The sequence below is a fragment of the Brachyistius frenatus genome, unplaced genomic scaffold (assembly GCF_029030835.1).
Source record: "Brachyistius frenatus isolate BFR_SWC_R1_liver_20210118 unplaced genomic scaffold, ASM2903083v1 Contig_99, whole genome shotgun sequence".
NCBI lineage: Eukaryota > Metazoa > Chordata > Actinopteri > Embiotocidae > Brachyistius > Brachyistius frenatus.
In genome coordinates this window covers 180,331-205,000 of record NW_027210698.1, presented here as the reverse complement: position 1 = coordinate 205,000, position 24,670 = coordinate 180,331, and the positions used below count along the sequence as shown (strand labels likewise).

At 42.9% G+C, this 24,670-nt stretch overlaps 1 protein-coding gene across 4 annotated transcripts in view; it reads right to left on the bottom strand.

The window, feature by feature from the left end:
• Window positions 1-18,447, bottom strand: part of rnf220a (ring finger protein 220a) — a 180,491-nt gene extending 162,044 nt beyond the window's left edge. For 2 of the 4 annotated variants that reach the window (XM_069711368.1, XM_069711369.1), the window contains exons 1-2: window positions 18,030-18,444; window positions 3,366-4,541 (exon numbers count right to left, since the gene is read on the bottom strand). In XM_069711368.1, the coding sequence (XP_069567469.1) occupies window positions 3,366-4,017 (652 nt within the window). In that variant the 5' untranslated portion in view covers window positions 4,018-4,541; window positions 18,030-18,444. Of the gene's footprint in view, window positions 1-3,365; window positions 4,542-18,029 lie in introns of all 4 variants that reach the window. The other 2 variants (XM_069711366.1, XM_069711367.1) reach the window with 2 other exon arrangements.
• Between the last annotated feature and the right edge of the window lie 6,223 nt (window positions 18,448-24,670).

Genomic DNA, 24,670 nt, shown 5'->3' with positions numbered 1-24,670 from the left:
TTTGGTAGGTGTGGAGGAAAAAGGAGCAGGGATCACCTTTACATCTGGGATTTTGCATGGCATGGTGACTGGATTATACATTGTAAAACTAAATATAAGTTTTGTTTGACTACAGGTGTAAAGGCCCTTATAGATTCACAGAGACAAACAGCAGACACCGAGATAGTTCTCTTTACACAACATCAGGTGTCTGCATAGACAATCCTATCAGCAGAGAAAACATTCAGCGACCCTGCAAATCCAGATTCATTTTAAAGCAACACTTTGGATAATCTACTTACTGAAAACAGCTAGTGATTAGGGATAAACAAAACATCTTGTTATGTTGCAATGTGTCTGCAGGCTGTGAATGTGTGACATGCAGCTCGAATCGTCACATATTTATGAAAGAAAATGTGACAGCAACAGTTGAACAACAAGCAACACAGTATGCTTCCTGTCAGCTCAGTAAATTCACATCATTACAATCAGATGGCCACATAATTTGATGACAGGAGACAGATAACAGTATTTAACTGTCAAATATGAATTGAATCCACATACTGTCAATAATATCAACACAGATATGCTGCAGATTTAATGGCAAACAGCGATTTAAAGCCCCCTTAAATTAACAATGACATCGTTGTACCGTTGTGAGCTAAGCCATGTAGTGCGTGGAAATATATCAAACTTTAAAAACTTCTTCATAGTTTAAAAGTTTTAATATATTACGAATTGTAATGTCAAATTTGAACTCATCCTGTATTTGCTATAATATTTTTTAGGAGTCTAACTCATGTCAATAACAAACAAGTTTTTTTTTAGACCACAATCTGTGATGCTACTGTGTGATCTCGAGCAATACAAACAGAAATAGTCTATTGTATGTGTGAAGCAGCACGGAAGCTGCTAGTTAGCTAATGTGTGTGTGAAGCAGTGAGAGCAGTGTCCTCGTGGGATTGTACCAAAGTGTTGTTTGTGCTTTACGCCTCTTCTGGATAGCCAAAACCAGTGAAGGAGAACCCATAATTCTTTGCTGTAAGCAGTGCCTGTGCACATCCAATTGCATTAGAAGCCTATGGTAGAGGTGGAGGCTACTTGTGCCAAGATTTAACCTGATTAGATACAGATTCAGCCGTTCCAAAAGACAGCACAGAAGCCTTGTACCCATCTTCTATTCTATTTCTGGCCTCCTTCTTACAGTACTTATGAATCTGAAGTGATAACGTGGCAGTGAAATACCCAACATTCAATGCCAGTAGCAGTGCCTTCGTGCTGCCACAAACAGAAGATGTTAAAGTGGAATTAAAGAGAAATCTCCAGTAATATGACACTAAGATGAGTTGAATATTTCTCTTTTCTCTCTCTTTGTTCTTATCTCATTCTGTCTCTCACATTATGTGCTCTTGGATATCTTTCTCCTCCTTCTTATGTCCCCCCACCCCCCTACCCCGCCAACCACCGGGTGTCATTTTCCCAATTTCCTCCTCTCCATTTCTTCCTTCACCACTCTCTTTCTCACCCTCTCTGTCTCTCCTGCAGTGGTCTTTTTATCGGATCAGTCTCAGGTCGTCGCCTCTGTCTCTCATGTGTTCCTTCAAGGATGCACCCCTCAAACACACACACAAGCTCAAAGATGGAAGAGGATGGAGAGGAGGAAGGGGGAAGTAACGACAAAAAAAAGCAGAGAAACTGTATAGTAAACTTAAAAGAAGAGAAGCTGAATAATTAAAACTAGAGACAGAGAAAGACTTCCTAAATTATACACTATAAGCACGTCTCTCTGTCTGCCTGTCTCCTAATTTGTCAGCGAGATCCGATGCAGCTTGTTGACATGTGTAGGAGCTGTCGGTGCTCATGCTAAAAGCTGTTTGTGTGGCTGGAAGAGTGTTTGTGCATGCTTGTGTATTTGTGCTTGGAGCTCTTACAACTCCTCTCCCACCCTCCTTTTTTTTTCTACACACACACACACACACACACACACACACACACACACACACACACACACACACACACACACACACACACACACACACACACACACACACACACACACACACACACACACACACACACACACACACACCCTGCAAAGCTTTTGGGTATGTGGGTAAATCCTTTGGCAACAGGGCTGCCAGCGCGGAGCTATGATGAATGCTGATGGCAAAGAGCATGGCCGGTCTCTGAACCAGTCACTCACACACTCACACTCACACACACACACACACACACACACACACACACACACACACACACACACACACACACACACACACACACACACACACACACACACACACACATGCTCACACACTAATCAGATTCCCAGTGCGTGAGGGCCAAATGGCATCCTTCCACTGGTGAATGCTAATGTGACCAGTGGAGCTTGTGGACTTGTGAAACAAGGATAGGGAGAGCCAAGAGAGATGATGACAAGAGAACAGAGATGGGAACATTTATTGGAGTGTGTGATGCTAGTATGTGAACACTTTTACAAATTGCTGCAAGTTGTACTTTTTTTTTTTTTTTATGTGAGAGCCAGAATTAGTTTTGGCTGTGTGTGTGTGTGTGTGTGTTTGTGTGTCTTGCTGTACAGGTTTGTGCACGTGTCTCATTTGCAGGTCTAATCATTACATTTGCTCGCAGAATAATCCAGAAATGTGATGTGGTTGTATCAGTCTTGTTACAATCGGAGCTGGGTATTAGAAGTGTGACATTGTGTAAAACCTGCACACAATGTTCCAAAAGCGACTATTATATTACAAATCTAATCTGAGACCATTCATTAGAATAACCAGCTCTAAATAGCTGAATTCATAATGAAAAATTGGATCAGTACTGCAGTTTGTTGTGGTGTGTGTTTTCTTTTCTGTACAAGACTGATTTGTGTTTGCTCTGGAATAAACTTTCAGAACAATACTGGATAGGAAAAGGCAATTTGAATGTGGTGTAAATATATTGTTATATGAGCAAATTTTAGAAGGGTAACAAATATGTAAAGAAGAGCGAGCATAAAGAGTACAATTTTCTAGCTCCATAAGGAACAGCTCCAATGCAAACCTTTCCAAATCTTTGAACTCCACAGGGATATACACAATTATTCCAAAATGTATTCATTCATTGTGTGTTTTGATGAAGGTGGTGAAGAGCACTGTCTGACCAAAACCGCCAATAGATGTTCAGTTCGGTTGAAATCTGGTTACTGTAAAGATCATAGCACAACGATTCATGTAAATGCCATACTCAAACTGAAGAGTGTCCCTTTGGGCCTCGTACGGTTGTGTTTCCTCTCCTATACTCAGGTTTTCCCTGTGAGTTGTTACCCATTCGTATGCACAAGTCAATGTGGGACAGATGGGGGACAGATATGAACAGGTACTTACAGCGCTCGATGCGGTCCTCTGGGCTGGAGGAAGTCTCTCGATCAGACAGGAGGCCTGACACAGCGAAGATCTTTTTCCCACTGTCCTCCACTGCTTTCAAGACGCTGCTGGGCGAGCCTCCAGGGGGGATCTGGGAACCGCAAAAGTCGTACTCTTTCCCCTCAGCATCGGAGTACCGCAGGTGGGGTGAAGCGTCTGCATCCAGGCAGCCTTTGAGGCGCTTGGCTGGGGTGAAAGCCGACTGATACCCGCCTGGCACCCCGTCCCGATCATCCGGTGAGGCAAAAGGCCTGAAGGCGCCAACGCCACTGTGGTTCAGCATGCTGATGGGCGAGCAGTCCAGGTTAGGTGGGGCAAACTGATGGTGAAGGTGGAGGAGGGATGGAGGAAAGTCCCTGTTGGGGAATCCCGGGGGAACTGCACCTTGGCGATGGTACATTGACGCAAAAGTGTAAGAACCATTATTAAATGGCAAATGGACGTCTTTCTCGACAGAAACTGGGACACCAAATGGACGTGGCTGCTGGCAGGGAATCGAGGCATCGCGAGAAGCTTCAGCGGTCGAGGCCAAGACCATGAGGGCTGGGGAGGCCAGGGGATTAGGCAGGTAGGAGGAGCTCTCCATCTTGAAGGCTGCCCGGTGGAGGTCCATGTCTGGACAGACGAACAAGGTTGTAAAAATATTTGAAAGAGGAGGAGGAGATGATTCCTCCTCAGTGAGACGGGAGAGAACACCCAAGACCCTTAAGAAGGGTCTGAGGAAGTGAAGGAATCTGGGTTGGAAAGAATTTGGCTCTTTGAAGGAAGGGGCTCTGGAAAAAGCTCTCTGTAAGAAAGGTAAATATTTCTGAAGAAATTAAAAGAGTGTCAGCCAACGTCAGTTCAGGTTAGCTGTCAGTTCATTTCTCCTCAGTGGAACTTCAGCAATTTACTCTTTCTGCGGCCAAATTCACTTGAGATCAGTTTATGATCAGTCGTTCACACTTGTCACAGTTTGAACCAGTTCAGTCCTGATAACAAAAACACAATACAAGTTCTTGATGAGGTTTTTCCTCCTGAGGAACCAGCCTCCCTCGTTTGTGATCGCCGGATGAGTTGCCGAAGCCAATAGGTCCGGGGAGGGTGGACATCTGTGGGTCATCAAAGCAGGTTCTTCATCTTCTTGTGGTCACCAAACTGAGGACAAACAAAATACAAGCATTAGATTTCAATTGACTTTCAGAGACTTACATTTTGTTTAGGATTCGCGGGTAGTTCCACATCACCAATGTCTAACATGAGCAAGAAAAGCAAACTCAAAACCTTGCACTAAAAATTTGGCCACAGACACTTAATTTGCTGTGATACAAGTAGCAGGACCAACTGTTTCACCCGACCTTCCCTCTAAACCTATTTAGATTCGAAATGTGATTGGAAAAGACAAGTATGTGTGTGTTTTGTGCACTTACAGTCAGTCTACCTTGAAAAATATTCACTCAGGAGATCCCTTTGGCTTTTGCCAGTTTTAGACAGTCCTACAAAAAGGCTCTACCTTTGCCTCCAAAAGTGTTTAAAGACCCTTTCACATTTATCTTAGACCTCCTCATCTTTTCTCAATGATGAGAACTCCCAGAGACAAGAGCTGTGACAAAAACGTGTTGCTTTTTTAAGAGACAAATATCGATGTCTTGCTCTCAATCTGTATGTAGTGGAAAGGAGAGGTGGAACAATTTTAATCAAAAAGCTGCTGGAAGCCCAGGCTTGAAGTCAAGGCCTTTGGGGATGGAGTGTTCATAAGTGGACACTTGTCAAAGTCACAAATTCAAAACCTCTTGGGAAAAAATGTCCTCAAGTTGACACTGTTGATCAAATCCTGTAAATCCCTGTCCTTTGACAAAAAGCCAAGAATTATTTCAAACCCCAAACTTCTCCCCCCTCCCCGTCCTCTTTAAAAAAAACTTCTCCAAACTGTTTCCACATCACATCTTTCCATTGCGATCTCCACAGCCCTCTACGTCTCATCTCTTTCCAAATGTCCCCTTCTTGTCCTCCATCTTCTTAATCTGTCCATCTCCTCCTCCTCTTGCTCTTCTCTCCATTCTCATCTCATCCTCTCATCTCCCCTGCGCTATCTATCCTCCCTCCCTCATCTCAGATCTCGGTCTAAGCCGCTTATTCCTACCATCTCCCAGGATATTATTGGACCAGAACCACTTGTCTTAAGATAAGGACACACACACACATCCACACTTCACCCGCACCCACACATCTGATAAGAGCCTGTGTGGCTCAATGTTCAGCTCAACACCCGGCTCGCTGGGGCGAACACACTCCACACTCTTGCAGGCTATGCTACCCTATCTCATATCTCTCCATCTAACCACTTTTAATTCCCCAATTTTTACTATCAGTCCCCCCTTTTCTTTTTACATCTTCCCTGTCAGTCTCTTCCCCTCTCATCCCTCCATCTTTCTGTCCCTTTCCCATCCCTGCCCCCTCCTTCTCCCTTGGGTGATTCAGATGGGTGATATCATATCAAACCTCTCCATCTGCCATCCACGAGCCAGAGGAAATCTGACTGAGTGAATAAATTAGCCGTACTTGACCTCACGACCCCCGGCATCCACGGCAACAGACTAAAATCTTCCCTCTCGGGGATTAGATCGGAGCGGACGATTGGTCGGTCGGGGGAACACAGGGAGGCACCCGATGAAACGACAAAATAACATTTCAGAGATTTTTATCCCCAAAGGGCAATTTGAAGGTGGCTGGCTTGTTAAGGGTCCAATATGTTCAGATTTAGAGGAGGTAAAGGTATGCATGTCATATATATAATGGATGGTGGGATTTTGTGCTAGAGGAAGAAAAAAAAAAGAGATCAGCTTAAATGCAAGTAAAAAATACTTGAGTAATTGTATCTGCTTTTATTAAATTAGATAAAATAAACGTCATCATTGTCATCAGAACTCCACACCAACGTGACTTAAAAAGGTCAAACATGGAGTCATCCATAAACACACAACAAATACAAACTCACACAGTATCAAGTGGCAGCCCGGCCTGCTCAAGACGAGCTTCAAAGCTGCGTTGACTACCAGCTAACATCAAAGGAGAAACTCCCTGGGAAATGAAAGGAGAAAATCTTTTATAGCTATCAGCTGTCCACAACACTCATTCAAATCAATTTCCAAACCTGATCTCAGCTTTGGCACGCTCCTCTACCTCCCACACAAAGACGCACACACACACACACACACACACACACACACACACACACACACACACACACACACACACACACACACACACACACACACACACACACACACACACACACACACACACACACACAGAACAACAACTGCCAAGAGGAAGGAGAGAGGAGGAGAGGGCCCAGAGACAGAGAGAGATGGGGAGATGTGAGATGTTTTACATTACCGCAAATGTACAGTAGACGCGTGTGGAGTGTTGAGAACAGCTTACGATAACACACCTCTGGTCTGGACAGATGCCACAGAGTCACATTACACGCCTCTCCTCCAAGTCCACCACCGCTCCTTTTCACTCCCTCTCTCCAATCTATCCTGGAAATAGCACCTTGAAAATGCAGCCAAAACAAAACTCCTTTCTCTACTTCCTTTCATCACTTTCTCTATCAGTTTACTCCCTCTTCTTCTCTCCCTCTCTTCCTCACTGTCTCGGCTGGCATGCTCTCCGTCCGCGCTGTATATCAGATCATGCTTTCTCCTGTATAACCTCTAGAGTAGGAGGGTGTCTGAGGTGTTGATAGCAAGGTAATACACTGATAAGTACTGGGATATTTCAATTTTATTATCATTACCCAACAGGCCGAGGGGCGGCGAGCGAAGGGCCGCCAACACGAAGCAACCAATCCAATAAAAGGACACTGGATATTTCCTTACAGGCCGCGAGAGGAGAGGAGAGGAGAGGAGAGGAGAGGAGAGGAGAGGAGAGGAGAGGAGAGGAGAGGAGAGGAGAGGAGAGAGAGAGAGGAGAGAGGAGAGGAGAGGAGAGGAGAGGAGAGGAGAGGAGAGGAGAGGAGAGGAGAGGAGAGGAGAGGAGAGGAGAGGAGAGGGAACGAGAAGCAAAGATTGGAGATAAAAAAAAAAAATGGAGGTAAGAATGCAAGATAAACAAGACAAGGAGAGGAAACAAAAGAAGAGATAAGAAAAAATGCAAGGCCTGGTGGTCCTGTGTGCATATACACAAACACACACATGCACACACACATAAATCTAAATGTGTGTTTTCAGGCCTGATACTAGAAGAACCCTCGATCTGTCGCCCTTGTTTTTTGCTTGCTTTTTTTTATCAGTACTTTTACATATTAATGACATTATGTGTGTGATATATAGTAAAATGCTACATTTGCAATATTACATGAATAAAAGTGCCAAAAAGCTGCTTACAGTTGGTGGTGTTTTTTTTTTTTTTTTTTTTACCTTACCTCTAGAACAACAATCTTAATGTCATATGACACACACACCTATACATATTGTCAATACAAGCGCAATTACATCCAATGCAAACACGCATAATGTCAGTCGGTGCCACTTACAATCCCATTTGCCACCGAGGGATACCACCCACACATTGTCTGACACCAGCTATATGCATTTTATAATAGAAAATGTCACAGGGGAACATTTACCACGCTGTCATAATTTGATTACAGTGTGCAAGAATGATACAGCTGTCAGCGCGATATTAAATACAAACAGCGAGGAGGGCTTTTCACGTCGAATATGCACTTTAAGTGACAATGTTTTACCAGTCGGTGAAATTGCGGTGTCAACAACAATGTGCTTTAACATCAGTCTGAGGGGTAATTTCACTCAGGTAATACGAGTTGGAGGGCGGCAGCAGGTGAGGGCACAGATCCCATGTAAAATAATTTGTAAGTGTGGTCATAAACCTTATTATTGTTGCTTAAAATAATCATAAAATGTTATTGTTTGACCACTCAAAGGCCATATTTCCAAGGTTAGAGACATTTCAATGGTGGCATTATAGATAGAAGATATCTCTTTAGGTCTCTGCTGATAAGAATAAGGGCTGTTTCCAACATAAGGTTGTCTCTAAGACATTTTATCATCCTCACTGTCTGTCTTCCAAATGTTGCAGTGGACGGTCAAGAAATAGAGGAAAGAAGCATCAGCAGTCCTGAGTGTCAGGATCAAAGAAGTTAGAAGGAAAATAGGATCTGAACAACAACACTAGCAGCCATCTCATCGGAGCCATCCTTTTTGTTGACTGGTGGGAATAAATATTTTTCTTGCATGGCTGCTTTGAGTGTGTAACTGATGCTTTTTGCTGCTCCAACATGCCGCTGAAACTTGTCACATCAAGTTTTCCAGTGTGTCTGCTGAGTTTTGGAGAGGAACGAAGAGGAATACAATTTTTGTTATAAAAATGTCTTGTCGACTGTGACTGGTGTATGTACGCAAGCATGTGTGTTTGTGTGTGTGTTTCTGCTGAAACTTTTTTTTTTAATGGAGACGGAGAGAAAAGCAGTCACAACCGCAGGCCTGTCTAAGTGTGTGTGTGTGTGTGTGTGTGTGTGTGTGTGTGTGTGTGTGTGTGTGTGTGTGTGTGTGTGTGTGTGTGTGTGTGTGTGTGTGTGTGTGTGTGTGTGTGTGTGTGTGTGTGTGTGCGCACACTTCCCGGTCCATGGGTATATTTAGAGATTGTTGACAAGCGTGAAAGTGGCACTCTTACATTTTAGTTCAAGACAGGACAGGCTGTGTCATTCATCTCATCTCTGGTGAACACACAGACACACATTCACTCACACGTACCGGATCATGTATGTTCAGACAATTTAGAGTTACAGAACACTGAACATTGCCATACAGTGTCTTTGAACTATATAAGTGTACAAAAAAATAGAAGCTTTGGAATTGAATTTATTTCCAACTAATCAGAAGTGATCTAAAGTGTGTTGTGTGGTAGAAACAAAATCTCCTCAGAACAAAATGTCTTAAAGTCCTCTCACTCCAGTTAAAGTTTGCAGCTTCAAAAGTACACGAACCCTACTCCTCTTCATCACCCTTCCCTGAAAGCTTTGGCACATCTTATTTTTGGGTCATTACAGCAATATACATGTTTACCACCATAAAATTCAACTTAACAAATATTTTTAGAGAACTATCAACCTCTTAGATTATTACACACTAATTGTGTTGTCATATTTTAGGTTGAAAATAATTAAAAATTGATCTTTATTAATTACGGAACATATTGTTAATGTCCGCAAGTGTCATTTTTATGAATATAGCCGCAGTATGCCAAAACTGTCCAATGAAAATGTTTATGTATCATCAAAAAAAATCAACAAAAAAAAACTGTTTTAGTGTCTTTTAGGATATTCAGTGAGTTCAGCTTAAAACATGCAAAATAAACATTTAATCATTCAGTATATCTGAAAACTTTAAAATTCACCAAAGATAGCAGCGACATACTTGTAAAAGTTCACCTCTCCTGCTTGATAAAGTATAAAAGGTTTCTGACAATAACCGCGGTGCCCCACACAACAAACGGAGCCTTAAAATGGTTAAAACACATTTTCAAAGACTGCAGGTGAAACCAGCCTGAACTCTCTTCCACCAGCCAAAAGACAAAGAAAACACATTTCAAACGCTGCTGTCACATCCTAAATATTAACCACCGGGAAACATGCATGGAGGGAAACATAAACTGTCTGCGAGTGTTTGCGTGTCTGTGTTTCACCATAAAAAGAGTGAGCTGACCTGCAAACGGGTTCACTCTGTATTCCAGACAGACTGCAGTGTGTGTGTGTGTGTGTGTGTGTGTGTGTGTGTGTGCGTGCGTGCGTGTGTGTGTGTGTGTGTGTGTGTGTGTGTGTGTGTGTGTGTGTGTGTGTGCATGCGTGCGTGTATCTGTGCGTGTGTGTTTGCTGATGTCCGAAGCAACAGTCGATACTATTGAAATCTACTCATTCATGTCTGGCCGTGAGGCAAAGCTCAAACGTCCTTGTGAATAAGAATCACACCCATTTATCTCTCCGCTCATATTATTCGTCCTTGTCTTTTCCTCTCAGCTGCAAAACTCTAATTTGGTTTCCAAATGTCTTTTAGATATCTAATCTCACGTTTCTCTTCTCCTTCCTTCCTCCTCTCCAATATGAAATCTGTAACCAGGTTATTTGCTGCAGTCAACAGCTGCTGTAGTTAACAGGAGATATATGCATCAGCAGTGAAAAATATTACTGTAAGATTTAATAACCCACACACACACACATCCTGAGGTGGATGACGACAATTGGACAATATTCAGCACTGAAATCTATAAGGATTGGACAAGCCTGCATGCAGCAGTTCACAGATAGCAAATATATTTTGTAGTATGTGTCACTTAACCAAAACTGTTTTAACTATTTTGTTTGTTTTTTTTCCAAAATGTTTGAATTCAGACAAAAACAGGGTCAGTCTTTTAGTCGTTTTTCTTTCCTCGCCTCTTTCTGACATTCATTAAATACTCCTGCAAAGAGAAAAAAAAAAAAAAAAAAAAGGATTTACTTCTCCAATGAGCCTTTGTGATTTCCGAGACGGAGTCATGGCAGGCAGACAAAAAAAATCATTCTGGTAGTCGGCCCTGACCTGTGGCAAGGATTTCTATTCATGGCAGCACCAGCGAGGCCCAGTTCAGCTAATTCCTGGTACCAGGCGAGGCTAAATGGGAAAAGCACGCCATTCCATTGCTCATAGATTTAACATCCTCAAAGTGTATTTCTGGATCCTTGGTAAACCAAATCTCAGCTATTCTTTTTGGAAAATACATTTTATTTTGCATATTTGGCTGCTATTAGGTGGAACATGTATCAGTCTATGTTGTGGACATTCCATACACATAATTAAACTACTTCTGGTATCTTAAAAGCATTTTCAGCCGTTTCTGTGATTGAAACAGTTTAAAACTGGCTTTATATTTCTTAATATCTCACAATATATCCTTCCCTCACTACTTCACATGAACCGTTTTCTTAGCTCGATCAGTGTTGCAGTTGATACTGAGGCTGAACCTGGACATGCAGCAGTGAGCTTGACAGCAGCCAGAAGAGACGATCACCCAAAAAGTGACAATCTGCTTTTATTGATCGTAGTTATCCCTTTCTGCTGACATCTTGTAAAGTCTGACTTTTTAAAGAAAAGGCAAGGCACCCCAAAGAAAAAGAAGAAAATTATATTCCTGACAGGTGACACCGCTGTCTCCTTGGTGACGGACAGGTGACAGAGCTCTGCTGTCTATCCTGCAGGAGTGTGACTGAGTGTGTGTGTGTGGCACCGGCCGCCCTCCTATGAGTCTTTATTGCTGTGCCGGATTGTACAACAGCAGCCACTAATCTAGCTGGCTGGCAGGCAGACAGGCGGCTGCCTGGCCGGTTTGTACTACAGCCTGCGTGCAAGCCAATTAGTTCCAGTTTAACAAGGAAAAACTGCTGCCAGGTACACAGTTTTCACTCCGGTTTTGCTGTAATAATCCTCTAGTGTGGAGTTAATCATGATAATATGAAGAAAGGCAAACTTCTTTTAAGGCCTGCGGGGAAGTGATCTGCTCTGCTCGTCATGGAGGTCAAAGGTCAGAGTCAGACAGCGAGCAGCGGTGCTGGATGTGGTGGGCGATTCGGGAGGATGCTCAACCAACAGCTGAAGCTCTATCTTTATTCATCACGAGGCTGCCAAGCAAGCAGTGTGAATATCGGGCTGCCCGTGTGTGGACATGCAGATGTGTGTAGTGGTGTGTTCCTGCAGGTACGTGTGTGTGTGCGCTGGGCGTTAGATCAGCCTCCCTGTATCAGCCCTGCTTCCTGCCTGGATGACTGGCCAGGCCGCACGGAGAAAAATGATAAGTAGGCTACACAAATAGTGCCTGTCTGCAATCGATGGAGGCAAATTCACCAACAGTGTCTTCTCGGGAGGTGGGGGGGGGCGGGGGGGGGGGTATTAGCTTATTTTCCAAGAAGGGAGCCTGTGATACGGCTCAGTGTAATTGACGAATGGTGGGGGGCGTGGGGGGTGAGGGGGACCTGAGAGAGATATGATGTGGTAGGGTGGAGGGGGGGCCAAGGTGGGAGTGGAGGGGGGGGGGTAGACACAGACAGAGACAGGCAGCAATATGGAGAATAGAAAGTATCTGACATTCGACACAACCCCCCCCACCCCACCCTGCACCCACCCTCCACCACCACCAACACCACTCCCTCCCCCATTACGCTAATTCTTTGACTTTCTCTTGTTGCCAATAGCATCTCCAAGTGATATTTCCTCCTATAACGGCATTACCAGTGACTGCCTGCGCCAATGCAATCAAACCATTAAACACAGAGCTGCTGCATCCCCTCCACGGACTGATTTCCTTCCAATAGAAAATGACTGGACGTGAGCTACTCCTCTTTCCTGTCATCGATAAAAGGAACGATGGGCTCTGCATCCATATTTGTAAGGAGAGGATAAACTTCAGGTCTAGATTTCAGGTTTCCGATTTGCTTTGGAAAATAATAATATCCATAATAATACTAATCTCAATAGAAGCAAGTATGAGCTGCATTTTTATATATTTCTAAAGAGAATATGTGCTTAATATGATTTAATATGACTTCCACATCCACTAAAATACAGACAAATCTCACTCGTTTCACATTTAATAACCTTCATTTCTTTATTTACTTTTTTAGGAAAATACAAAACATAATTAACTGATTGCACTCTAATAATTCGACATGAAAGTAATGTGTGTAAAATTATGAAAATGTAAACTTTTGATCCAAGTTCCAACATGGAACATTAGACAAATCAATCTAACCCCCCCCCCCCCCCCCCCCCCCCAAAAAAAAAAACAAAAAAAACAATCTGCGTGGCGGACAAGCTGCAATTTCCAGCGAGGCAAAACATTTGGTTGGTTTGATAAGCGCGACACCCCCACAACATCCACCCATTAACTGATCGCATCCGGCTCTCAGAACTTAATTATGGTGATTATAACAGCGATAACGAGACAATAATAACGCAAAAGTTTTTAAGATGCAGACCGCGCACGGCGCACTTTCTCTCCAAGGGGGGCCCCCCGCGCGCGCTCTCGTGCCGCCGTGTTCAAACACTTGTTATTTACCGGCGACGCGTTTATTTCAATTACCGTCTGCATGTCAAATAAGCTCGTGCATGTAGTGTTTATTAGCACAACAAAATAATAAAACACACACGGAGGACTGGGGGAGGAGGAGGAGGAGGGTGGGGATGACGGCAGGGGGGAAGGAGGGAGGGTGAAGACGTGGAAGAGGAGTTGGTTCTACTTTTAATAAAGAATGAGGAATTAGTGCATATTGATAGGATTTAATAGACCGAGGGGGGTCATCAAACTAGTCGCGACTGAGCGATTCGCGGTTAATTTACTATCAGTGTCATGTTATGAGAGGGAGAGGAGGGGGTGAGGCTTTAATGCGCACGTCATGACGCATTCGTATTTCCAAATAGGAGAAATAGAGCATTTTTTTTGGATGAGAATGCGTTTCTGAAGGCCTGGATAAATATGAATTTAGAGCGGATTTGTTCGGGCGCTTATTCAAATGAAAAAAAAAATAAGTTGGAAGAGAAGAACAAGTGGAAGAAAAGTTACTTCGGCTTCCTCTTTAACAGTTCTTAATTACTCTCTTCTTCTCCCTCAGAGAGATGGCGGCATAAATAAAACTGAACATAAATCCATTCCAACATTCAGGAGAAGAAAAACAACCAAAAAAATCCCTTCTGCTTTTCATGCTCTAATAAAAACATCTGGACCTGATGGATATGATTTGAAGCTGCTTACCAGCTACTTAATGATGATCTGCGTCGCGATAAAAGCGAGAGTTAACTGGTTTCCTGATAATTAAGCAGGCGGGAGGGTTCCCTTTTATGTCGGACGTGGCGCTTCTTGGGATCCAAATTAAAATAAACTTCTCTCCCTGCGGCCATCGATCCAGGAGAGAGGTGTGAAATGGACATTAATTTTAGTTCACTTCTCGCTGCGCAAAGAGGGGCGCGAGGGAGATCAATGGCGAGCAATAACAGCTGACTGCTGAGAGAGAGAGAGAGAGAGAGAGAGAGGAGGAGGAGAGGAGGGGGGTGGGACGAGGGGGAGATTCGAAAACGCTGACAAATAAATCATCTTTTGCTTCTTTTCCTCCAACTCGACACTTTTTCCCCCCTCGACTTCGCGACTACAGACTATTCCTTTGGGGAGGATGAGGAGAGAGGGAGAGAGGAAGGTGAGGCCTAAATGAATAAATAAAATAAATAGGTTTGGATGTGATGGAAAATTACAAGTGATGCTTTTACACTGAATCTGTTTGATAAAACAAATACGCAAACGTATGACTTCGGTTTAAAGTTCCGTGTTGTGTTGTTTCATTCAAAAATAATTTCTTCCATATTTTTTGCTGACGACAGGCATCGTTATGGTGAATCCCAGAGCGCAGAGGCACATCCTCTGCATTAAATCAAAACACACAGCACACATCACTTCAAAAAAAAAAAAAAATCCCAAAAGTGAAAATCGAAGTCCAACTTCCGTAGAAAGGTGTCAGTAAAAAATAGCAGGCGTCCGTAGCGCGTTTGAATCTGAACGTCAAACAAACGAGTTGAATTCATCTGACAGATTAAATAAACTGCATAATATAAATCACTCTGGTCTGAAAAGTGAAGCGGAAAATAATGAAATGATATAGAAACTGACGAGCTGCTGCGACACTCTGCATGACTGCATTTTACAACCAAACACGTTTAATTCGACAACATATTTAATGACGTAAATATGTAAAACAACAAAAAACAATTTAGCTTTAATTCATTTAATTCAAAATGTCGCTTTAGGTAACTGATGCTTGTTTAAATTAGCCTTTAAAATCACAATATTTGATGTAACAAACGTGAATGAAATTAATCTGATAGATGTATTAAAATGTCTCATTAACTAATAATAAAAATTAAAAAAAAAAAAAGATTTAAGAATTCGACTTTGATCTGGAGATTTTTAATAGAAAAATAAAAAGCGGCATCCGGCTTAAATTAAAGTGAATTCAAATTTCGAAATATCCACTTTGCATTATTAATCATCAGAATTATTAATTAAAAAAATAGGTGGGTGTCAGTGTACAAGACGAATGGGAAATACACTGAAGCTTTAAGTGGATAAATGAAATGTCTCATGTACAGATAATTACAGGAAACCACGTGTGCTCACTTTTTCTTCATCAGTAAATTGTTTATAACAAATCAGCTCCAGAATTAGAACTTCCGTCCTCACCGACAGCCTCGACGACAAACCATCATTTTTCAATATGACTCCATTTGTACGTAAAATATATGTTTGTGCGCCACCTCTATTCCCTCCTCTCTCTGCCGTTTAAAAGACAAGTATTGCTCACTAATGTGTTTGGTTGGAAAATGAAAAGGCTCGGCTGCTCGTTAGAAGTCAATGCTGGTTGATTTGACAATCAATAAAATCAATATAAAGGGGTACATCACGCGGGGATCTCTGGATGCGGATGTGGAGTAGAGTTTGGGATTTTTTTGGAGAAGCTATAATTCAATCATCTGTGTGCGGTGAGTTCAATGACCCGCCTCGGGCGCACCTTCGCTCCACAAGTGCGTTTTTACGCGCTATTTATTGCTGGCACTGAGATGACTTTTTAACTTGGAAATTACTGCTAATAGGTCTGCCGCATTTTTCCCACACTCCTAATTTTATTATTCCCTCTTCGGTGTGTTGCGGCTTTGTGCGGCAACGTGCGTTGACGTGGGCGCGTGCGCAACTGCATACTTGTTTGCTGAATCGTTTTATTTCCCTTTTTTAAAATACATACGGGATGCATGAGGTTTGACCGGCACGCAGGCAAATAAATAAAGGTGCGAATGAAGTTAGTAGAATATTATTTCTACTAAAAAGTATTACAAAATGTAAGTCCAAAGAAAAAAAGGGCAGTGTCACCCCACTGCGTTTTATTAATTTAGACAATTATTGACATATAATGCCACTCAGTAAGTCTACAGTAAATAGAGTATGAAAAGAGACCTCACACAAAACCTACAAAGTATTTTACAGGAGTGACATTTATCGGCCAAAATAAATTAAAACAAAAGAGTTCTATTACCGGAAAGAATCATGTTACGTGACGAAACACGGCAGAAAGCCGAAAATGTAAATTAAAAGTAAATGCCGTATTCAGTAATAAGGACGCAGCGGGAGCTGGCACTTGCATGAATCCGTGTTTTGGCTCCCTGTCCTCGGCCATGAAGCTGGAAGGCCCCCGGGACTTCAACTGACTGGTCGCTTCTTTTTTAGGGGGAGGATGCAAATTATAGTGGCTCCCTTGTTAACAGGTGTTTCCCAACCGTGTTTAGGCCTGTGTGTGTGTGTGTGTGTGTGTGTGTACATGATTGTGTGTACACACAAGGATGTGCACGTGCACACGCGTGTTACGCACAAAGTTGCCTGCTTTTTTTTTTTTTTTAATTCAAGCCGTTCCTTTGAAAGATGAATTTTGAGACTTGCATTCACACACGCTCACAGATGGTAGAATCACCCGTAAAACTCCGCTCTGTCCTTTCATTTGACTGATTTCGTCTTTATCCTTTATCGTTTTATTATTATTTTAATTTGTACATTAACACCAGTTTGACCGAAGACAGGAGTTCAACATTCTAAATTAAAACGCAAATGTGTTTATAAAGATCTGTGATCCAAACACATCTGCAGAACAAGAGTCTTCGGTACTGTTCTATGTTAGGTGATGCATTAAAATCCGCTTCATCAGAGTCTTTATTAAACCCCAGATAACGGGGCCAATATGCGGCAGTTAAGCCACATGCCCTCGTCGTTATGAGGCCATTCTTTAGTGCTCCAAAGCAACAGTCCTTTCATTTCCAGTGAGCTTTAACCGCTGCCTTCATGTGAACAACTAAAACTTCACTTTCAAATAAATACATTCACAGCAGGCCTGCGCACTGACGCTCATTATCGCGGGTCAGTCGGGTAATGATGCTGAAGGCTCTCAGGAACACTGCTAAAATAAAGATATTATCTTCAATGAAAAAAAAAAAAAAAAGATTTGTATTTATTTAAATGAAGGCTTTTAGGATAACTCAAGTAGCCTCGCGAGCTCTTAGAACATGACCCATGTTCCTCAGAAACAATGACAAAATCAATTATAGTTAAACAAAGTTCAAATTTGGTTGCGGTGTAATGCAGTAATGTATGGTGATGGCAATGTATGCGTGATGGCATCGACACAAACTAAACAATTCAATAAGCTCCATTCTTGTTTGGGAACATCGCATACGCACACGCGCGCGCACACAAAGTGACATAAACACATATAAACGCACACGCACTCGCGTGCACACGTGTAAAACTCGCGTGTCCAAGCGGAGACAGACCGTGCCGTGACTTTTTTTTTTTTTTTTTTTTTTTATTTTTTTCACGCGTGAAAATGCCCCGCGCGCAGCGACCAAAGCGCACAATACCGGAGAAAGTTTCCTGAAACGTCTCGAAATACGTTCCCAAAACAGAAAGAAGCGGCGGAACGCGAAGAGGCGTGGAAGCACAAACTGTATAAGCTTCAAACCCAACAACAACAACAACAACAACAAAAAACCAGTCAGTGTTACTCACCTCGCCGCGGCAGAATCCGCTTCTAATGCAGACGACTCCTCGGTTTCCGGCTTCTTTTTTATCCTCACAACAAACCGAAAAGTTTTCAGCGGAGCGGGAATATCAGTAGCACTGGCCCTTCTGGCTCCTGCGCAGCAGCACCGGAGATAACGGGAGGCGCTTTAGAGAAGCAAAAGTAGTTAACACCTCCCTGTTAGTTTACCAAAGCGCAACCACAGAAGAGGACCGAGAGAGCCGGGGAGAGAGAGAGAGAGAGAGAGAGAGAGAGAGAGAGAGAGAGAGAGAGAGAGAGAGAGAGAGAGGCTGACTTTTCCACGGACACACTGTAAAGTGGGTATCAATAGCGCAATCGCGCGTGCAGCCCCTCCGCTGAAACACGGAGAGGGACGATCAGTAAGAGGAAAGAGGAGTGAAGCCGGTGAGGGAGCGCAGGATCGCAGTCACAGTGGCAGGCAGTGGCGGTGGTGTGAGGGGAGAGTGGTGGTGGTGTGGTGGTGGTGGTGGTGGTGGGGGGGGGGGGATCACAGTGCTCAACAGCGACGTGTGTGAGGCTGGAAGGGCTGCGCGAGGCTGAGCAGTGAGAGTGGGGGTGGATGGGGTGGATGTGGAGGGGAGGAGGGGAGGGGGGGGGGGGGGGGATGTCCAGGGTCCACAGCGCTCCGAGGCGCAGTGCTGCCGCGCAGCGCTCGGGTCGCTCAATGACTGACAGACACACAAGATACACCATCTCTGTCTTTCTCTGGGTTAAAAAACAAAACATTGTTATTTAACACTCTTTATTTTGATGCGTCACCGCACATCAACCGTCTACTGCTCCCAAACAGGGGGGGGGGGGGGGTGCGTTCATTCTGGCCTTTCAATATCCCGGATCACACAACCTCCCCTCCTGTGAGACATCCGAACAGTGTTAACATCCCAAATCACCGTCTTGTGCGTTTGACAATATGAAATCAACAAAGCGATAATATCTCTGCCACGTCGAGTCAATTTGACCAACATCTGTTGTCATTGACTAATTTCTCAAAATGATGAAGAATTAAGGAATCAAATAATACAGTTTTGGAATTCCTCCGTGTGTGTTTTTTTTTCCGTGTGGACACTGTTTCTCAGCACCGCACCATCCCGCCACCCCCTTCTGCCTCTCGCTCCTGTCTGGCGTGTCGTTCCCCTGGGTGATTTCCACTGCGCTTTGTGCGCAAAGTGAATGAATTACCCCCCTCACCCCCTCCACACACACACACACACACACACACACACACACACACACACACACACACACACACACACACACACACACACACACACACACACACACACACACACACACCTCTCTCGCTCTCTCTTTCACTCTATCTCTCTCTTTCACCCGTTGGAGAGACTGCTATTTGCCATAAAGCCAATGAAGTCCACCTCTTAACAAAAAGAGGTGGTCCACCAGACACTCTTATAAAGTGCGCACTAGAGACTGAAGTTAGGGAGACAGAGGGAAGTTCACTAAAGCCGGAGCAGTGTAGACAAGTCCTGGCAACGAACTTACACAACTTTTACAAGTCCATAGTTTTTTTTGGGGGGAATAAGAACGACTATCACTTGCTTAATTGTGAGCTACTTAAATGTGTAAATTGCACCAAAATAATATGGACAACACTGGTTTGCAGCTGGTATTGGATCCTTTATATAAAAATGACCTCCAGCACCAGATTGTTGTTTTTTAATTTTTATTTATTTTTTCATCCAAATTTAAGTTTGGTCTCTTTTTTTCAGCTCCTTTTATTTAACATTTTGACTAAAGTCATCTGGCCACTATTGTCAGAGACATCAATGGGGAAATAACAAGTCACAGCTGAAGTCCTACGTGCAGTTTTTCGCCCAGCAACCGAATATTAAACCTGAATAGAAGTTACAGCCTATCCGATGATTGTTTGGCAAAAATCAAATGTGTGTGCGTGTGTTTTGGGGATGGACTGAGGAGGAGAGGAAGACACAGTCAGAGTTGAAGCTTTCTTGCCTCCGGTCTCCCTCTGCACTACACCCCCCTGCTGGTCACACGTGGAACTGTCCAATCGTCCAGGCAGCTTTAAACTAACACTTCTCTGCTGTAAACCACTTTTCAGTCAGTGAGTGTAAGTTACTAAGTGGTGCTGCAGTGGCACACGTTTGCTTTCATTGTCTGATTCAACACCAAAAGGGAAAATAAAGATTTAGGAAAACGGTGACTTAAAGTGAATTATGTCAATACAGCAGATGTGAATTAATACTAATAAATCACTTTGTGTCACAGACACCAAAAATGAGCATAAGGAACAAATAGTACCATATGGGGTGTGGGTTAAATATGTCCTGTTACCATCATTTTATTATTGGACCAGATACTTGTGGGTTAAACAATATTTAACAACAAAGAAGAGATGAATGTCTACCTTACATGCTTCTTAGATACCATAGAAATGATTCTGTAACAGTAAGGAGACAATCCAGATATATAATTAGATTATTGCTTTCAAGATGGGCCCTTCTTTTCTCACTCACATCAACATTGAAGACATTAACTCTTATCTAGAGCATCCACATCAAGTCCACCACCTGCTCATGAAGCTGCTCGTCATTTGTATTAGATCCTGAATGGGTTAGGACGTTTTTAAGATTTCTCCAAACTCTGTTGTTCTCCTAACCAACATGTAACAGCTTGGACCAATAAGGCCTATTCTATCTCATTTTCCTCAAACTTTCTGTCTCCCACCTACAGACAGTCCATCACACAAAACTACCAGTACGTTCAGTCCTAACAGGGTGTTCATGTTTTCTAATGGAACCAACACTTGATCTGGTTTCACGCTATAATATACTAATGTTTTAGGGAACAATAGCGTGGGAAAAGTGAAAAGGGTTGTGTGTGTGTGTGTGTGTGTGTGTGTGTGTGTGTGTGTGTGTGTGTGTGTGTGTGTGTGTGTGTGTGTGTGTGTGTGTGTGTGTGTGTGTGTGTGTGTGTGTGTGTGTGTGTGCTGGGTGGTCTCCATACACATGAGGGGCAGCAGCAGCAGTCGCACTGCCATTAGTGGTGTGTTGTCTTGCTAATAGGCTCAGTTTGGAGTCAATGGGCTGACTGAGGAAGAGGACCATCCATGTATTAGATCCCTCGCCATTCAAAGTCTAATGCCACCCTTCAGTCCAGCCCCCTGATGTTTTTAAATGCTGCCTCTGTGTGTATTGACTAGGAAGCACTTTGATAGCACCTGTTCCACGGCTGAGGCATCTGTACTGCTTCTTTCCCCCACTTTAAACTTACAACGTGAAGTATCTTGAAATCACTTTAAATGATTTCACTGAGGGTCATGGGGGACAAAATAGGAAATATGAGTCAATCCAGCTTTGTCAAATCAAATGGATAATTTTCAATGTAACAGTCGGAATAAGGAAAGGAGAGACAGTAACAAAAAAAAAAGGAATTTAGACCCTACAAACACTGTAACTTCTGAAAATATCTTCTTTATTTGGCCTCCAACCTGTTTCCTCTGAGAGCTCCTTTGATTTACCGGGTAGATTGCTGTCTATAGGTTGGACACCCCTGTTTCAAGTGTTAAAGCCTCAAATTAGCTTCAGCTGAACTTTAGAACTAATGTTTGACTTTGGACTTTGTCTTTCATCACTCACTGATATCAAAATCACTTTATAAAGGGATCTCTTTGCTCCAGTCTGGACAGGAAAAACAATTACAGTGACCAACAGATCTCTTTTTAGAATGACACTCATAGAGGCCTTTTCAGACTTGACATCAGTGTCAGCACAAAGACGTTTTTTGACCTCCAAAACCATCCGAAATCATAGCTGAAAATAAATGTCACTTAATACTAGTTTAGGTGTCAGCATGAAAACAACACGTTTAGAGTACTTAGAGATAAGGGAACGTTCTTGTCATGGTTACAGTAATAACCACGTGGATACATTTATGGAACCTTATTTAAAAAAAGACTTTGAGTGTTGGTAGTAAAATGTTTTATTGACCCCTCCATCCACCCCATCTCTATCTTTGTTGACTTAATGGTCCTATAACAATGTCACAACATTTCCCAATTGCTCCCAACAAAGAGTCACAGTTTTCACAGCTGCAAAAGGCTTTCTGGAAAAATGTGACAAAACCGATATGTTTTTATTGGGAATTTGCTGGAGAGGACCGTCTGTATCCTTTGTATCTCTACAGAAGCTCCCAAGATTGATGGCATTCAACTTTAATGGCAAATCTTAAGAATCATGGTTATCTTGTTTTCCTCACTACAGGAAGTGTGTCATCATTTTCCGAATGTTTCCAAATGAAAAAGTATTTGCCAGAAGTCCCCAATTCCATGAAATGACATGAGTCTACAGCGTTGCTTGTTGGTAGGCTTGTTCTGTTCTCAGCAGATTTCCCAGTAATCCGTCTGAACTGAGTCATGTATTGGTGTTATTAAATACCTGACATCTCAGAAGAAATGACAGAGTGATAATGAAAAGCCAAGCTGACAGCAGAGGGCCAGAGCTGCCCTCCCCCAGTCTGCTTTCCCCTCCGCTTGGACGCGTTTTTCTACAAATTAAATTTTACTTCTTTGAAACTCTAAAACAGAAGTGCGGGACTGAGGCGAGGTGTTGCAGTGTAGATGTGCGGATTTTTTTTGACGTGGTCGGTCTATAAACAGATAAAGACGCGGTTTCGTGGTAGGAAGCCCTTCTGTATTTTATGGTTTGAACCCATAATCCTTTGATATTTTAAGGCAGCTCATTCTTGACCCGCCCTCCCACCCAGTGGCTTCAGCAATACCCTGCAAGGTCCTTTACACCACATGGGACTTAATTCCTTAAACAAACCATGTTTGAGTGTAATTTACAGCTAATCTGGACAGGCGACGGTCATTTCTATCCTTCCTTTAATAATTTACGATTGGTGGAATTTATAGCGCCGGCTCCCCAGCCGTGCACGCCGCCAAATCCATATGTCTGTAATATAATGAGATTTTAGCGCAGCGAGATTATAAATTATGATGTGATTTGTTCTCTTGCTGTTTTGTCAGGGCATAGCCTTTGAGTGTGTGTGTGTGTGTGTGTGTGTGTGTGTGTGTGTGTGTGTGTGTGTGTGTGTGTGTGTGTGTGTGTGTGTGTGTGTGTGTGTGTGTGTGTGTGTGTGTGTGTGTGTGTGTGTGTGTAGCTTGGGGACACGGCTGGCATTTGGCTGCCACGACGCTCTAATTGCTGACGTACACACAGATAGATGGGACCTGATGGTTGGTGTTGCCACTGGAGGGAGAGAGGAGGAGGAGAAGGAGGAGGAGAAACAGGGGATGAAGAGAAGGAAGAAGAAGAAACGATAGCTGATTGGAAGAGATGAGGAGGGGAGGTTGAGGAGGAGAAAAGGGAAGTAGAGCGTGGATGGATGGATGGAGAGACAAGTGAGGAGGAGAGATGTTGTCTTGCGGCGGTAGACGTAGCTGCCAGCGGCTACACGGCCAAGCGGTTAACCACACTGAGGGAGCCACATTTAGAGAAAGGAAAGCAGAGAGACAGCGAGAGGAGGGACAGAGACTGAGCCACATTCATCTCGCTCTCAGAGCAGTTGCTCCAGGGAGCTGTTGGAAAATGAAGAATTACATGGCCCTGATCAGATTACATTACAGAACAAGTGATTACATGCATTTGACTCTTGTACAAAGGAACAAAAATGAAGGAAGAGAAGGGAAACATACATGATCTGATTAATTATGTAATTATGTGGTATTTGCTCTGGCTATGATACATGGGCTGCGTTTTGAGGGGAGGTAGACGGGTAATTTCATCCATGTTTCACTGCTTGACAACTAAACCTGCTTTGATATAAATGTTGATGGGGTTCCAGTTGTCACTTACAGCCTTGACTACTGTTCACTTTATAAATCCTCTGTTATGGTGTTTGGTTTGCATGAAAAAAGAACTGATGAATAATGTATTAGAAGTGTTGGGAAAAAAAAAATCAACGCAAGAACTATTGTTAGTTTATGATGTGCAGAATATCAGGTTGAGATTCTCACTAAATGTATCACCTTATAATTGTGGTGAAAAACAGAAAAGTCCATCATGACATTTTGTACATCACAATTTTTGGCATTAAATAAGTGGGACTTGGGGAATTTGCTCCAATTTTTTATGTAATAAGACTGACATAACCACAGCACTGGCCTCATGTTGAAGTGACATTGATCATGAACGAGGCTACAAAACTCAAGATTCAGTTGAATGCCAGCTTTTTAAAATGTTTTGTACAACATTTAGAGATGGGTACTACTGTAAGGTTCAGGCTCAGGAAACATTGTGGAAAATATTATGTAAAATAAATTATATCACTTTGAACTGCAGACTCAGACTTTTTGCTTCGCTACAAGAAGGGAACACACCAGTGTCTCTAAAACGACAATTTTTTTTTTACCCATCTTACCTATTTGCAACTGTAACACAAACACAGCATGCACCTTGTCCACATAAACCAATGAGCTACAACAGTTTCACCAGCTGTTTCTGAGCTTTCAACTGCATCTCAGGAGTGTAAATAAATATTGTGGATATGACAAGGAGTGAAGAGGAGCAATCTAACACAAACATATTCAAGGGGATAACTGCGTCCTACATATCTCCCTTGATGC